The 16,532-nt window shown below is 43.4% G+C and overlaps 1 protein-coding gene across 5 annotated transcripts in view; it reads right to left on the bottom strand.

The window, feature by feature from the left end:
* Nucleotides 1-4,163: 4,163 nt before the first annotated feature.
* Nucleotides 4,164-16,532, bottom strand: part of LOC109923510 (equilibrative nucleobase transporter 1-like) — a 30,227-nt gene continuing 17,858 nt past the window's right edge. The window contains exons 8-13 of one of the 5 annotated variants that reach the window (XM_048620872.1): nt 15,642-15,874; nt 14,324-14,482; nt 11,587-11,706; nt 9,443-9,638; nt 7,012-7,135; nt 4,164-5,204 (exon numbers count right to left, since the gene is read on the bottom strand). In XM_048620872.1, the coding sequence (XP_048476829.1) occupies nt 5,067-5,204; nt 7,012-7,135; nt 9,443-9,638; nt 11,587-11,706; nt 14,324-14,482; nt 15,642-15,874 (970 nt within the window). In that variant the 3' untranslated portion in view covers nt 4,164-5,066. The remainder of the gene's footprint in view (nt 5,205-7,011; nt 7,136-9,442; nt 9,639-11,586; nt 11,707-14,323; nt 14,483-15,641; nt 15,875-16,532) is intronic. The other 4 variants (XM_048620869.1, XM_048620871.1, XM_048620873.1 and 1 more) reach the window with 4 other exon arrangements.

The following is a 16,532-nucleotide window of genomic DNA, read 5'->3' as shown; positions in this document are numbered from 1 at the left end:
TCTTAGGCAATATCTGTGTTTCTGCATGTGTATGCCTGTGTGTGTTGGTATGTATGTGTGTATCTGTTTGTCTGTTTCATTGTATGTGTATAGGTGTTTGTGTGGGTATACATGTATTGTATACATTTCTTTGTGTACCCTAAATTGAACACAAAATTCCAGCCCTGTATCATGAATGAGTTATTTACACTGAGAGTAGCTGCTCTCTTCCAATTTTGTGTCTCCAATATTATATTCTGGGATTGTGTTTATGAGTATCTGCATGTATGAGTGTCTGTGTGTCTCTGTGTGTGTCACTCTGTGTCTATCTGTGTGTTTCTGTCTCTGTGTTTGTGTCTCTGTATCTATCTGTGTGTGCTTCTGTCTCTATATCTGTGTGTCTGTCGATGTATGTTTCTGTCTGTGCATCTGTGAGAGTGAATATGCGTGTCTGTAGGTACATGTGTGTGTGTTACACTGTGTCTCTTGTGTATATCTGTGTGTGTGTCTCTGTGCCTATCTCTGTGTGTTTGTGTCTGTTGTGTGTTAATGTATCTATGTTCGTGTGTATCTGCGTCTGTATGTTTGTGCAATGGGGTCTCTTGTTTCAGTGGTGAAGCTATTGAAATGGGATCAAACCCTTCTATCTCTGTCTGTTCCCTTGTGCTTAAGGTGATAATGTTGATGCTCATATTGATGTGTGTCTCAATGTGTATGTCTATGTATGCATGTGCATGTGTGTGTGTATCTGTCTGTCTATGTGTGTCTGTGAGCTTGTCCCTCACTGCCTTCAATGGGAATCACTTTGTCCTGATGGAAGTTTGAATGAACGGATTAAAATGTGGCGAATCAAAGTCGTACTCTCTCTCTCTCTGTCCGTTCCTATTGTGTTGTGGAGGTATTGGTGTTGGACTGGGGTGGACACCTGAAGAAGGAGTGAGGCTTCAAAAGCTTGTGTTTTCAAATAAACCTGTTGGACTATACCTGGTCAACAAGGTGCAGAGCTGGATGAACACAGCAGGCCAAGCAGCATCATAGGAGCAGAAAGGCTGACGTTTCGGGCCTAGACCCTTTTGTCTCGGATTCTCCAGCATCTGCAGTTCCTACTATCTTGGACGATACCTGGTGTTGTGTGATTTTTGACCTCGTCCCTATTATGTTTAAAGTGATACAGTGCTACCCTCTGCTGGACTCCTCACGCCACTGCACAAGCAGAAGATTGTTTTGGAGACGCAGTCTGTGAATCTCTCACATTGTACGTTTGTTTCATTCTTCAAAGAATGTCTTTGGAGATTCAGAGCAGTTTTGCCCGATCCTTTGCGATGTTGTCCCTGAGGTATTAGAAGAAGCAGGTGAACATGCCCAGTGCTGGTCTCATTCACCTTTGAATCCTTTCTCACTTGAATTTCTGAAAGTACGTTAGAAAACATTTGCTGAGAAAGTGCAATAAGTACCTTTGTCAGAGAGAGTGAAAGAAGTTTCTGAGTTTGTAACCCCAAATAGGCTGCATCAATTTAAAGTAATGCCCTTTGGAATGAAGAACACACCAGCCACATTTCAAAGACTTATGAACAGAGTTGTGGCAGGATGGACTAATTGTGCCGTCTATATAGATGACTTAGTGATCTTTAGCCATTTGTGGAAAGATCACATGGTGCATTTGGCAGATCTCTTTGAGAGATTACAGAAGGCAAAGTTGATCATAAATTTGGCAAAGACAGAATTCATGAAGGCAGAAGTGACATTCTTAAGACACAACACCGGACATGGAAGGATGACAATGAGGAATGTTAAGAAGAAGGCCATTAAGGAATTTCCAAGACCAAACTCCAAGAAGGAAGTTCTACGATTTTTGGAACTGAGCAGATTCTACCAGAGGTTTGTTCCAAACTTTAGTAGTGTGGTGGCACCACTGATGAGTTTGTTAAAGTAGAACATGAAATTTTAGTGGAAGAACAATGCCAGGAGGCATTTGAGAATTTAAAAGCACCAGTTTTAGCCACACCAAATTTCTTGAAACCCTTTAAAGTCGCCATCGTCGCAAGCAATGTAGGGGTTGGCGCGGTGTTGTTACAGGACAATGACTGTGGATTGAAAGATTCAAAGAAACTCAATATCCACCAGAAAAAGTATTCAACCTTTAAAAAGGAGTTATTGAGTTTGGTACTGGCCTTGCAACGTTTTAATGTTGATGTTGCAAGCAGTATATTGGAGAACATTGATCACAACCCTTTGACATTTTTAGAAAGATTTAAAGACAAGAACACCAGGCTATTTCAGTGGAGTCTTATGTTACAAGCATTTAATTTACAGACTATACATGTTGCAGATCGTGAAAATGTTATTGTGGATGTGTTATCGTGGGTTTAAAAGTAAAATGTGTATATAAGATAGACACGGTAGTGTTAAATGTTATATATATGTATATAGAATTAGTACGAAATGTGTAACTCTAGATAAATAACCTATGTATCTAGTAATAATGACGTTAAGATTTAGAGGAAAAAATTGAAGTTATCTTTTCATAATGATGGCTCACTTTTCTTAAGGGGGGAGATGTTGCGAACTCGGTATACTTGTGGATTGGGAGGCAAGATGTTAGAACTTGTTTGTAAAATGATAGGGAGGACAGAGTGCATGGTCCCTTTAAAAGATGGTGTGGTTTTTAGGCTTGAAGATTAAAAAAATGTCTGCAGGCAGCAGCAGATGCAGAGTTCTTAAAATTGAAACACGTTACAAAAGGCTACACTGTGAGCAGGCAAAGCAGCACTTTTTACCAAGACAACAGGGTTTTGAATTTAGCCAATCAATTTAAATCAGGCCCTAGATACCAAAACCCAATTAAATTTAAATCTGATGGTGTTGCCAACCTAGGACCAATCCTGTTGTAAGAAATTGATAAATCAAGGGTATAAAAGAACAGGGCATTTGAGAGCAATCTGCCATCTGAAGAGAAACTCATTGGCTCTCACAGCTCTCAGAGTAAGTACCATCTAAATAAATGTACTACAGCACTCTTAACTAATATTCCTAACACAAGAATTTGACATAGAAAGGTGTTCCTGAATGGAAAACAGCAGAGAGGGCAAGGAACATTCCAGAAGACTTATCCTGCCTGTAATTTCGAGACACTAAGTTTTAATTTATTTTTTTAAATATTATTTTCATTTATATAAGCAGGACTTGTATTTATTGGATCAGCATACCATTAGAATATTGTTTTATTTGGGAATAGTTAGTAGTTAATGGGGAATTGTTCAGTTTGTTAGTAGTTTGGTTAATTTGTTAACTGTTAGAGTTAGATAAATTGTTACTTGTTGAGTTATAAAGTGATTATCAGGGATTTCTTTCATCTAACCACTCCTTTAATAGATTACAAGGTGAGGCGAGATTCTCTGGGTGTTTTGGTTTTAGTTCGACTACTCCTTCATAACAATTGAATGCATTAGGTTGACAATATTATTGCCCTGGTATGAAGCATTTTGCTCTTGATAATCGGGACAAATTCAATTCTCTTTCAGACATTGGTGAACATGTCAGTTACATGTTGCACTTTTCTCTTTGGAGTGAGCACTCAGTGTGCTTCTTCAGCACATTGTTGCAATGTTACAAAGGCAGCTGTCTTCTTAGATTCAGCCTTCAGTGCGTTCAGATTGATCAGTTTGCTATCAATATAATAACTTATTGATCATGACTGGGGAAACCTGTGAGAAATCAGATACAACATAACAATATCACAGTCCTGCGTGACACTGGTTTTGATAGCGTGGAGCCTTCAGTCAAGCCATTATAATACAGTCCTGCTATTCACGTGTTATCACACAAAAAACAGATTATGTTTGTAAATGTCATTGGGCATCCATGTGGCTGTAGTACTTTCAAGTGGGCAATGGAGGCATCGCTTTGAGATGGTGAAAAGTCATGAACAAAACATGAAACAATGCATTTCTAAAACTATCTTGAAGTTGGCCACTGTGGGGCTCATGTTGGGTGTTCCTGAGGGTTGAAAAAACACACTGGAAAGTCCTGCTCTGCAATTAAATTGCCTCAATGACAATCATGGTTTATGTCTCCAGAGGGTACCATAGAGTCTGCACCTTAGGTGTCTTCGAATATCACTCTGACTTTATGTGGTCTCATGCTGTAAAGAAAATGTAACTCAGAGAAAACGAATGTGACGTTTCTGCACAGAATCTTTGATTTAATTTATTATTGTCACGTACCAAGATACAGTGAAATCTATTGTTTTGCACGCTATTCAGGCAGATCAAACCATGCATAAGGTGTGTGTATATGTCATATATTATATATACATACATACACCTTATGTATGGTATGATCTATATATATATAGAATAGGACAGAGTACAGAATAGTGTTACAGCTACAGACAAGGTTCAGAGAAAGATCAGAATTAAAATTTAAGAGGTCTGTTCAAAATTGTGATGACAGCGGGCAAGAAGCTGTTCTTGAATCTGTTGGTACGTATATTCAAACTTTTATACCTTCTGCCTGACAGAAGAAGGTGGTAGGGAGTATAACCGGGGTGGCTGGTAGGGGGGGTGGTGGTTTTGATGATGTTGGTTTCCTTCCCGAGGCAGAGTCAATGGACGGAAGGCTGCTTTGGGTGATGGACTGGGCTGTGTTCAGGACTCTCTGTAGTTTCTTGTGGCGTTGGGCAGAGCAGTTGCCATAGCACGCTGTGATGCATCTGGACAGGATGCTTTCTATGGTGTAAGAGACATTTTGGACATACTGATTTGCCACAGCCTCCTGAGGGAGTAGAGGCATTGTTGTGCTTTCTTGAATGTAGCGTCAATATGGGTAGACCAGGACAGATTGTTGGTGATCGTTACTCACAGAAAATTGAAGCTCTCGATCACCTCCACCTCAGCTTCATCGATACAGACAGGGGCGTGCTCTCCACTCCACTTCCTTTGTTTTACTAATGTTGATGGACAGATTGTTGTCTCATAATGCTCATAACGATATTCATTAAGGTAGCCATCTGCCCTCTGCACAATCCCCTTTCCCACCCGGCAATCCCCTTTCCCCCAGTCAGCGCACATCCCTCTCTCTCCCTCCTGTCATCCTTGCTGAGCTGCCACTTGAACCCAGCGGCGTGTGCATGTGCTTTCCCTCTGGGTCTCCTGTCGACAGCGGAGGTAGATGTTTATGGGATGGACATACGCCAGGGTTAGCACGGCGACGAATCCGAGATTCAGCTGCGTATGAAAGGTCACAACAAAAAGAAAAATAAAATGACAGAGTGAGTCTCTAGGAAGAAGTCCTCTCACACAGTTCTCAACGAATCGTTGCCCATTACAGAATAGCTGGACAATCTGCCCATTCTGCCTCTGATAGGTCCTTAAGAGCTAATCTACTGAACTCAACCGTACAGTATTTCTTCCTGCTGCCCCTGAATTGTTGCGATTTTTACTGAATTTTCACTCGTCATAATTTTTCTTGTGTTTATCATGTACCTGTTCGAATACTGCAATTACAACTCTCATCCCCTTCCAATTCATTCCAAATCAAAATCATTCATTCCTTGAACAGATGTACCACCAAGTCACCTCTGGGTCACTATCTGAAATTGTTGCCCTGCTTCTATTGCTATGGAAACATTGTCACCAATAGAAACTGTTTCCTGTCACTTTCCTTGCCAAAATATTCCAATTTTTCAAATACCCTATAAAATCTCCTCTCCATCTTCTCAGTGCCAAAGAGAAGGATAGAACTTTCTTCATACAACTCTGCTTCCACATTTGTGAATGCATTCAAGTGCACTCTCTTACATATTCATTAAGAAGTTTGCATTGTTTCTAGTCTGCCGTGATGTGTACAATCCCACAGACAGGAATAAGCTAGTACAGCGAGCTTGGGTTTAAGTGGCACCTTATCAACCAGCACTTGATAAAGCAGCAATAAAATTATATGCTTTAAATACCGTGATCTACCATGATGTTTGAGTATTTATGCTGTAAATAAGGTATTACAGTGATGTGTGTACCTACATTACATTGCTATTACTTATTTTTTTTTAAACACTTTTTTTTAACACTGCTTTTAGGAGGTGAGTTGGTAGGTTTACATCAATTTTTCACAGATTCAGGACTCTTAAAGACCTGGGGTTGACCTTGGTCTTTGAAACCAGTCCAATGGGAGAGGCATAGCAAATTCAACTCAAGGTTTCTTGTTCTGTGTCTTGACCTATTTGTGTCAGTGTTTTTTTCTCTCTCTCTCTCTCATGAAATCTCTGTGCAGTCACCAAGTAATACAGCACGGAAACAGACTCTTTGGTCCAACTTGTCCATGCTGACCAGGTATCCCAGCTGAACTAATCCCATTTGCCTGCATTTGGCCCAATTCCCTCTACCGTTCCTATTCGTGTACCCTATCTTTTAGATGTTGTAATTGTACCAGCCTCCACCACTTCCTCTGGAGCTCGTTCCATACATGCAACACCATCTGCATGAAAAAGTTGCCCCTCAGATCCCTTTTAAATCTTTCCCCCTGCACCTTCAACCTATGCCCTCTAGTTTTGTATTTCCCTACCCTGGGAATAAAGACCTTGGTTTTTCACCTTATCCTTGTACCTCATGATTTTATAAACCTCTACAAGATCACACACCAGCCTCCAAAGCTCCAAGGAAAAAAGTCCCAGCCTATCCTGAGTGAAGACAAAGAAGGGAGAGTTGGGATCAAGTGAATCCCTGAAGGAATATGGGGGAATATAGGCGTATCCTTAAGAGGAAAATCAGGAGGGCATAAAGCAGATATGAGATAGCTTTTTCCTAAGGTTGAGGAGAATCCTAAGAGAGTCTACAAGTACATTAAGGGCAGAAGAGTAACTAGGGAGAGAATAGGGCCCCTTAAAGATCAACAAGGCTGTCTATGTGTCGAACCACAGGAGATAGATGAGAAACTTTCTATCATACAAATTAGTTATATTTGCCTCTGCATTGACAACAGAATCTCTGGTGTCTAATCATTGAGAGAGTTGGGTCATCGCTACATGCCGGTACTCACATAAAGTGGGTCACCTTGCAAGGTTCCCTGGATAAAAGCGAAGCAAGGATACTGAAGCAGAGAGACAACAGCTGAGAGAGCTTGCATCAGTCCATAGACCTTCCCAAAATGGCAGGAAGGAAACCTGCATGGGACAAGAAGAGAGAGATGGAAGAGATTATGAACTCAAACTTCACGGTGTCCCGTTGAGAAAGAGGCCAACCAGCACAAGTACATGCTCGATTTTATGTATAAGATGAGTGACCTTGCACACATCTGATATTGATCCATCTCCATATCAGTAGAAATCTGGTGTCATGGTAATATCACAGTGCCAGTCATTGCTAAACCCAGGCATGTGCTGTCTTTTGAAACATGGTTCCAAATCCTGTTGTGTCAAACTAACTAAACTCGAATTTAAATTTTGCTTCACAACAAATCATCTGTATTATCGAATTCCTCTCTGCGACAGTAACAATGAAGCTGTTGTTGATTCATTCAAAACAGACAGCCTCTAGTTCATGGGTACAGTCTGGGGAAGGCACTCTGACATCTTTAACATGGCCTGGCCCACACATGGGCCTATGATTCAAATTCACAGTGACGTGGTTGTCTCTGAGTGCCTCCAATGGCCATTAAGGGTGGACAACAAATGCTGCAATTAATGCCTACATTTCATGAAAGAACAGGTTTAGGCCTACAATTTGTGGAATTTAGAAGAATGAGAGATTTAATAGAGGGATATAATATGGTGAAGGGGACTGACAAAGTAGATGTAGAATGAATGGTTCCTCGTGTGGGGCAATCTAGAACGAAAGGCCATCGTTTTAAGATAAGGGCTGGCAGATTTATATCAGAGATGTGGAGAAATTCCTTCTCTCAAAGGGTCGAGAATCTGTGGAATTCACTCCCCCAGAGTGCAGTGGATGCTGGATCATTGAGTAAATTGAAGGAAGAGATAGACAGATTTTTAATGAGCAATGGGTTGAAGGGTTATGGACAGTGGGCAGGAAAGTGAAGTTGAGGCTGTGATGAGATCAGCAATGATTGTATTTAATAGCAGAGCAGGCTTGAGGGGCTGAATGGCCTACTCCTGCTCCTAGCTGTTATGTTCTTAAAATATTTCCCCCTCAAGTGTCTGTCCAGCTTACCCGTGAATGTATCTATACTGTTGTTCCTAACCACTCATTGTAATAGTGGGTTTCACATTCTGGCCTTTTGTTGGGTCAGTATTTCTCGCCCGAATTTCTTAAAGGAACGTACACTACATGGTATTTACTGGAGGCTGGTTTTGATCTGTTCCACAACTGAACCCTTTCTACGCCACAGTGTCATGCCTGAGATGGATCTCCTCTCAAAATCCCTGATGTAAGAGGCTAGCGAGAGTTTGCAGGATACGGGGATCCAACTCTAACAGCGTGAATGCATTCAACGCAATTTTTAAAAGTTCTTAATTCCTTCACAGGATGTGGGTGTTGCTACCTGGGTCAACATTTATTGCCCATCCCTAATTATCCAGAAGGCAATTAAAAGTCAACCACATTGCTGTGGGCCTGGAGTCACATGTAGGCCAGACCAGGTGAGGATAGCATGGAGACAGTAAGGACTGCAGATGCTGGAAGCCAGAGTCAATAAATGTGAAGCTGGAAAAGCACAGTAGATCAGACAAAAGGGTTTTGGCCAAATCATTGATTTTCCCGCTCCTTGGATGTTGTCTGACCTGTTGTGCTTTTCCAGCTTCACAAGTTATATGGCAGTTTCCTTCCCTAAAGGAAATTAGTGAACCCAGTTGGGTTTTTCACAAGTCAACAACAGTTTCATGATCATTGGTGTACTCTTAATTCCAGATGTTTTTGAATTGAATTTAACTTCCGCCATCTGCCATGGCAGAATTTGAATCCAAGTGGGGAGAACATTTCCGGAGTCTCTGGATTAATAGCCCAGTGACAAAATCACTAGACCAGCGTCTCCTCCCTGCGCAATCTACAGGACTCTGGTTTCCATATGCCTCTGAAGTAAGCTGGCTCCGGCCTGGATTATTAGTCCTGGGAATCCTAGACCCAGCATGACAACTGGCTTCTGACTGCACCCCAACCCCACCTCACCCCAGCGGTTGGGTTAGCTTGGATGGCTGGGAAGTGATGCCAACAGTATGGGTTCAATTCCCATTCCCGCTGAGGTCACCATGTAGGATTCTCCTTCTCAACATCTGTCCTGGCCTGAGAACCTCAGGTTAAACCACCACCAGCTGCCTCTGTCTGTCTGTCTGTCTCTCTCTCTGAGGGAGCAGACCAATGGGTCTGGGAAGACTCTGATGATGTGGCCCCCGTTTGAGGATGCCAGACCACTCAGTGTATCAGAGTCTATCTAGACTCCTGCTCCCAAAGCAGCAGATCAAGTCTTTGACAGTGTTGCCATGCGAAACAGGTTTAGGAGTCGCGCACTGACTTACGCGAGAGCGATGAATGCTGCATCCCCTCCGTACAGGAACGCGCGAGTGACCACTTGTAAGATGAAGGTCAGGTACTGAGCCTCCAGCACAGGGATGGTGGCACAGACGGCAAACATGATAGCCTGTGTGACAGTAATGGTGAGAGACAGTACTGCCGACTTCATGGCAGCCAGCTTCTGCGAGGTGGCACAATCCTCTGGGGGTGGGGGAATAAAGAGGAGGAAGATTAAACTATACCAACAAACATTTGATCAGCACTCAGTAATCACCAAAACAGCCATGAAGATAATCCCTGCCTGTAGGAAAGAGACATATTCCAACCACAGCAGCATCAGTGAATGGTGTGTTTAAACCTGGATTACCTGGGACTGGGAGTGATCTGCATTTTATCGAGTCTGGTAAGGCACCCAGTATTGACACCAAGGTGAACCGAGACTATGATGGAGTGGATCAGGAGATATCCCACTGGCATTAATTTCAATTTGGAGTTTCATGATCACACTTAGATTCATAGAATCTATGGCATTTGGAAGTTGGAAGGAAATGGAATGTTTATACCTGAGATAGCATCAGAAAGTCATAGAGCTGTACAGCATGGAAACAGAGCCTTCAGTCCAACTTGTCCATGCCGACCAAATATCCTAAATTAATCTAGTCCTGTTTTCCAGCATTTGGCCCTTATCCCTCTAAACCTTTACTAATCATATACCCATCTAGGTGCCTTTTAAATGCTGTAACTGTACCAGCCTCCACCACTTCCTCTGGCAGCTCATTCCATACGCGCACCACACCTTGTGTGAAAAAGTTGCCCCTTAGGTCCCTTTTAAATCTTTCCCCTCTCACCTTAAACCTATGCCATCTAGATTTGACTCTCCAACCCTAGAGAAAAGACCTTGGCTATTCATCGTATCCATGCCTCTCATTATTTTATAAACCTCTGTAAGGTCACCCCTCAGCCTCCTTCACTCCAGGGCAAATAACCATAGCCTATTCAGACTCTCCCTACAGCTCAAACCCTCCAACCCCGGCAACATCCTTGTAAATCTTTTCTGAACCCTTTCAAGTTTAACAACATCCTTCCTATAGCAGGGAGAGCAAAATTGAACACAGTATTCCAAAAGTCGCCTAACCAATGTCCTGTACAGCCTCAACATGACCTCCCAACTCCTATACTCAATGCACTGACCAATAAAGGCAAGCATACCAAACGCCTTCTTCCCTATCTGGTCTACCTGGGACAAAAATAGAAATTGCCGGAAAAGCTCAGCAGGTCTGGCAGCATCTATGGAGAGAAATAAGAGTTAATGTTTCAGGTTGAGTGACCCTTCCTCAGAACTGTCTACCTGGCGCTTCACTTTCAAGGAGCTATGAACCTGCATTCCAAGGTCTTTGGAATGTAACACTGATAAATGTGAGGTGATGCACTCTGGAAGGAGAAACAGGACAAGGGAGTACTCAATGAATGGCAGGACAGTGGGAAGCTCAGAGGAACAGAGGGATCTTGGGGTGCTTGTCCACAAACCCCTGAAGGTTAGTTAGTAGAACAGTGAAGAATGTGGGTGGAACGCTTACTTTTTATCAGTCGAGGCACAGATTATAAGAACACGGAGGTCATATTGGAACTGTACAGGACTTTGGTTAGGCCACAGCTGGAGTAGTTCTGGTGCAGTTCTGGTCTCCATGCTATAGGAAGGATATGATTGCACTGGAGGAGATTCACCAGGATGTTGCCTGGGATGGAGCTTTTCAGCAATTAAGAGAGGCTGGATAAGCTCGGGTTGTTTTCTTTGGAGTAGAGAAGGTTGACAAGGGACCTGATAGAGGTGTATGAGGTTACAAGGGGGCATGGACAGGATAGAAAGCAGCCGTTCCCCTTATGGAGGGGTCAATAACAAGATGGCATCATTTCAAAGTGAGAGGCAGGAGGTTGAGAGGGGATTTGAAGAAAAAGATCTTCACCCAGAGCGTAGCGGGTGTGTGGAATGCATTGCTTGGGAGGGTAGTTGAGGCAGGAAACCTCACAATCTTTAAAATTTACTTGTCTTCTGCCCTGAACAATTCTAGGAATTGCCTTCTGAATTTGTGTATTGGGAACTGGGTGATTGAACACCAGGGACAGAGGTGTAGCATGAAACTTCAATTACCTGAGGCACCAGCTGCTGGTTTCCCTTTGCGTTTATGCCGGTCCATAATCAGCCCGTTCCACGGGGCACATAAAACACTGCCCATTTGTGTGATGGCAAAGGCATTTGTCAGTCTGCCTACTGAGGGACAGAAACAAAAAAAAGAGGGATGAGTAAACTGTAACTGTAACAAGTGCTGAACTGCCAAGGCTCGTACGCATTATCCTCAGGAAGGTGGTGGTGGGGAGGGAAGCTGTTGTTTTCTACAGTGCAACCTTCCAAACAAAAGATGATGGAAGTTTACCAAGCTTCTGTCCAGTTATACACTTCATGCACTGGCTTTCAGGAAGTGGTGATTTCATTTGTCCCTGAAGGTGAAGTTGGAAGGTAAGGATTAAACTTAGGGGAAAATTAAATCAGACTGAAAACCATATCCTAGCAATCACTTAGAAATGGTAGGTCAGGTTTTATATTGCAAACTAGCTTCCCAAAAACACATTAGTAGGCCAACTTCGTGTTACCACAATTTGAATTCCCCCTGGTCACCATTGCTAATTGATTTCAGAACACAAACAATGGATTTCCCAGTTTTATTGCTGATACTTAATCAGACGCTGTTGCCTTTCAGCTCATGTTACTGAATTGCTGCTCCAGGAACAGCTGCTGAGCTCATGCTCAATGTGCAGAGTGTATGTTTTACATGGGGCTGAGATCTTACCCTTGGATGGACAGACAGAGTCAGAAGTCCTGAGACACAGGGAGCTGGCTCCTTACCTTGAGAGTGCACATCAGCAAAATGTCACCCACTCCAATGCAGAATTTAAACTCTGTGCTCTAACCTTTGCTCTTTTTCTCTCTCCATAAGGTAGAGGAGCAGAATGAGGCCATTCGGCCCACTGAGTCTGCTCCATCATTCGTTTATGGCTGATATGTTTCCCAACCCCATTCTCCTGCCTTCTCCCCCTAAACCTTGATCCCCTTATAATCAAGAACCCACCCTATCTCTACCTTAAAGACACTCAATAACTTGGCCTCCACAGCCTTCTGCAGTAATGAGTCCCACAGATTCACCACCTTCTGGCTGAAGAAATTCCTCCTGATCTCAGTTCTAAAGGGTCATCCCTCCACTCTGAGGCTGTGCCCTCGGGTCGTAGTCTCTCCTACCAATGGAAACATCTTCTCCTTGTTGATTCTATTCAGACCTCAGTATTTTGTAAGTTTTAATCAATCTCCTCTCATCCTTCTAAACTCCATTGAGTACAGACCCAGAGCCCTCAACCTCTCCACATATGACAAGCCCTTCATCCCTGGGATCATTCTTGTAAACCTCCTCCAAACCCCCTCCAAGGCCAGCATATTCTTCCTTGGATAAGGGGCCCAAAAGTGTTCACAATATTCCAAATGCAGTCTGACCGGAGCGATATGCATCCGCAGCAATACACCTCTGCTGTTGTATTCTAGCAATCTTGAAATTAATGCTAACATTGCATTTGACTTCCTAACTGCCAACTGAGCTGGTATGTTAACCTGAAGAGAATTTTGAACTGGGACTTCCAAGTCTATTTGTGCTTCAGATTTTGGAAGCTGTTCCCCTTTTAGAAAATAGTCTATGCCTTGATTCTTCTTACCAAAGTACATAACCTCATCCTTTCCCACACTGAATTTCATCTTCCACTTCTTCGCTCACTCTCCTATCCTGTCCAAGTCCTTCTGCAGCCTCCCCACTACCTGTCCCTCCAACCTACCCTTGTGTCATTTGTAAACATAGCAACAATGCCCTCAATCCTTTGTCTAGATGGTTAATATATAATGTCTATAGTTGTGATCCTAACACTGACCTGTGCGAAACTTCCCCAGTCACCAGCTGCTACCCTGAAACCAGGGAGAGGAAACTCTCCCGTCCTATTGACCATCTCTTGCTTTCCCTCTCATTACCACTGACTCCCATTTCTGCCTCTATTGGGAGAGATGGTGACGACGTTGCAATGTTACAAGGCAGTAATTCTGACAGCCAGCATAATGCTCTCTAGAGATGGGTTTAAATCACACCATGACAGCTTGTGAAATTTAAATGTGATTAATAAACCTGGACTGGAGGACAGTTGTGGTGCAGTGGTAGTGTCTATACCTCTGAGCCAGGAGGTCAGGATTTGAGTCCTACCTGCTCCAGAGTTGTGCCGTAACATTCCTGGACAGGTTGCTTAAAAACAAATATCTAAATCTGGACTGAAAATCACTGTGTATTGTGGTGAAAAGCTATAAGGCCTTGCCCCCTAATCAACCTGCTCAAGATGTCACTACATACCTATGGAGCAGGTGGGTCTTGAACCTGGGTCTCTCAGTCCAGAGGTAGGTATGGTTCCACTGCACCACATGAGGGCCCCATGGCCAAACACCCCAGATGGGACATGAACACACAATCGCTGGTTTAGGAGGCCACTGCCTTATCCATTAAGCCACTGGGGCTCAGCTCCCAGCCCCAGTGCTTTCCCAGCCTCCTGTTTATGTGAAAGTAGAACCGTGGCTAGCCGTGAAATGCAGAGTGAGGTGCTCATTAGGACTCAGCAATAAATGTTATCTCACTAGCTGCCATTCCACCAAATAGATCTACACACCCTTTTTCTTGCATTTTTCTGTTTTTAATCTTCATAGCCGTGCCAATCTATTTCCTCCCTTCCATTGTCGCAGTCTCTCTCCTTCTCTTTCAACACCCCAGTGGTACCCTCTGCCATAAGTATACTCTCCTCTACCTCCTTACCTTGCCTGGAGTCACCGTTGGCGAGCAGGTTGAGCATGGGGTTGAGGGTACCGATGTAGAGCAAATGCCGGAGTTGTATGACTGAAAGCCAGAGCAGGTGAGTGAAGAAGACCTTTGAGAGGATGCAGCTCCTGAACGAGGGGATGTCCTTTTCCGCTGCTTGTTGGGTTGTAGCAGGGGAGGCGGGGGGGACAAACAAAGAGTTAAAAGGGGGAAGAGCTGAGGAAGAGAGAAACAAGTCCGTATTTGCGCAGATCACTGAAAAACAAGAACAAAATCAAAAGTAGTGGCAGGCAGAAACCTTCCATTCCCTCAGCACAACAGCTGAGGCAACAGAATGTGACCTTTGACCCCTTCTGATTGTCCTGGCCTTTTGAGATGTTTCATGACATAATTCCAACTCTCACACGTTTTCCTCACGAAGCCTGCAATTGAACTCTTTGGCCCCACTTGTCCATGCCGACCACGTTTCCTAAAATGAACTAGTCCCATTTGTTTGCATTTAGCCTGTATCCCTCTAAACCATTCCTATCCATGCACTTGTTCCAATGTATTTTATATGGTACAACTGCACCCGCCTTTACCACTTCCTCTGGCACCTTGGTCTATACACACACCACCCTCTGTGAGAAAATGTTGCCACTCATGTCCCTTTTAAATTTTTCTCCTCTCACCTTAAACCTATGTCTCTAGTTTTGGACTCCCCTAACCTGGGGGAAAGATCTTAACTATTCACCCTATCCATGCCCCTCATGATTTTATAAACCTCTATAAGGTCACCCTTCAGCTTCCTACACTTGAGGGAAAGAAGTCCCAGCCTACCCAACCTCTCCTTATAACTCAAACCCTCCAGTCTCGGTAACTTACTTGTAAATCCTCTTTTCACCCTTTCCAATTTAACAACGTCCTTCCCAAAGCAGGGCGACCAGAATTTCATGCATCATTCCAAATGTGGCCTTATCAATATCTTGTAAGGTTGTAACAAACATCCCAACTCCTATAGTCAACACTCTGACTGATGAAAGCAAGCATGCCAGGCGCCTCCTTCATCACCCCTGTCTACCTGTGACTCTACTTTCAAGGAACTACGCACCCCTACGTCTCTATTTTCGACAACACTCTCCACAGCCCTACCATTAACTGTGCAATTCTTGCTCTGGCTTGCCTTACTAAAATGCAACACCTTGAATTTATCTGCATTAAACTCCATCTCGTACTCCTTGGCCCAATGGGAAGGACAGGAGGAAGGAGAAAAGGGAATTGACAAGACAGGAGAGAGGGTGGGAATGGGTGGCAGAGAGGGAGAATGTTTTTGAACCTCCTGGTCCTTTGGTCTGAGTTTTCAAACTATCAATCATTTCCTCCTTTTCCATTCCGTCTCCCCCGTCTGGTTGTATGATTTTAAACATCTGCCTGTCAGGCTCTTCCAGCTCCATCCGTTTCCTGGGGGTCCACCTCACGGTTCCATCTCCACTTCTTACAGCTTTCATCTGGCTCATAGTTTCCTGCTCTTGGCATGATGATTTCAATCCGAAATGTGTCCAAGTGATCCTATCCAAACAGGGAAAGAATCTGTTTGTAAAGTACAAGGCACAATTCGGACAATCAAAACTATTTTGTACAAACGAAGAGGGGATATCTAATTAATGCAGGATGGTACACAACAGACAGAAAGGGGCAATTCCGACAGATAAATCAGTACCCATTCATGTGGAACTCCAAATGGGGTGAACACTGCATGGCAAGGGAACATATGTGCTCTGGGTGGAGGACTTTAATATCCATTACAAAGAGTGTCTCTACAAGACCAACATTCAAACGTAAAGGATACAACTGCTCCACTTGGTCTATGGCAGGGGCTGGGGGCATCAACAAGAAGGGCAAAACCTATTTGACTTGACCACTTACTTATAACAGAGGCATCTCCCATCAGAGTATAGATACGGGCGGTCTCTGCTGAGTCCTTATGTAGAAGGATTCCATCATTCACACTAAGGATTTCTTCTGTTATGTTGAATGAGACTATTATTCTGCTAAATATGATCAATTTCACCAGATTGCATGACTCAAAACTGGGCATCATGAAGGAAATTTGGGCCCTCAACAGCAGCAGCACCGTATTCAATCATAATCTGTAACGTCATGGACTGACATATTCCCCATTTTGCCATTACCATCAATTCAAGGGTTCAATCTTGATTCAATCCAT

The sequence above is a fragment of the Rhincodon typus genome, chromosome 48, assembly GCF_021869965.1.
Source record: "Rhincodon typus isolate 14 chromosome 48, sRhiTyp1.1, whole genome shotgun sequence".
NCBI lineage: Eukaryota > Metazoa > Chordata > Chondrichthyes > Orectolobiformes > Rhincodontidae > Rhincodon > Rhincodon typus.
This window is presented reverse-complemented; position numbering and strand designations above follow the sequence as displayed.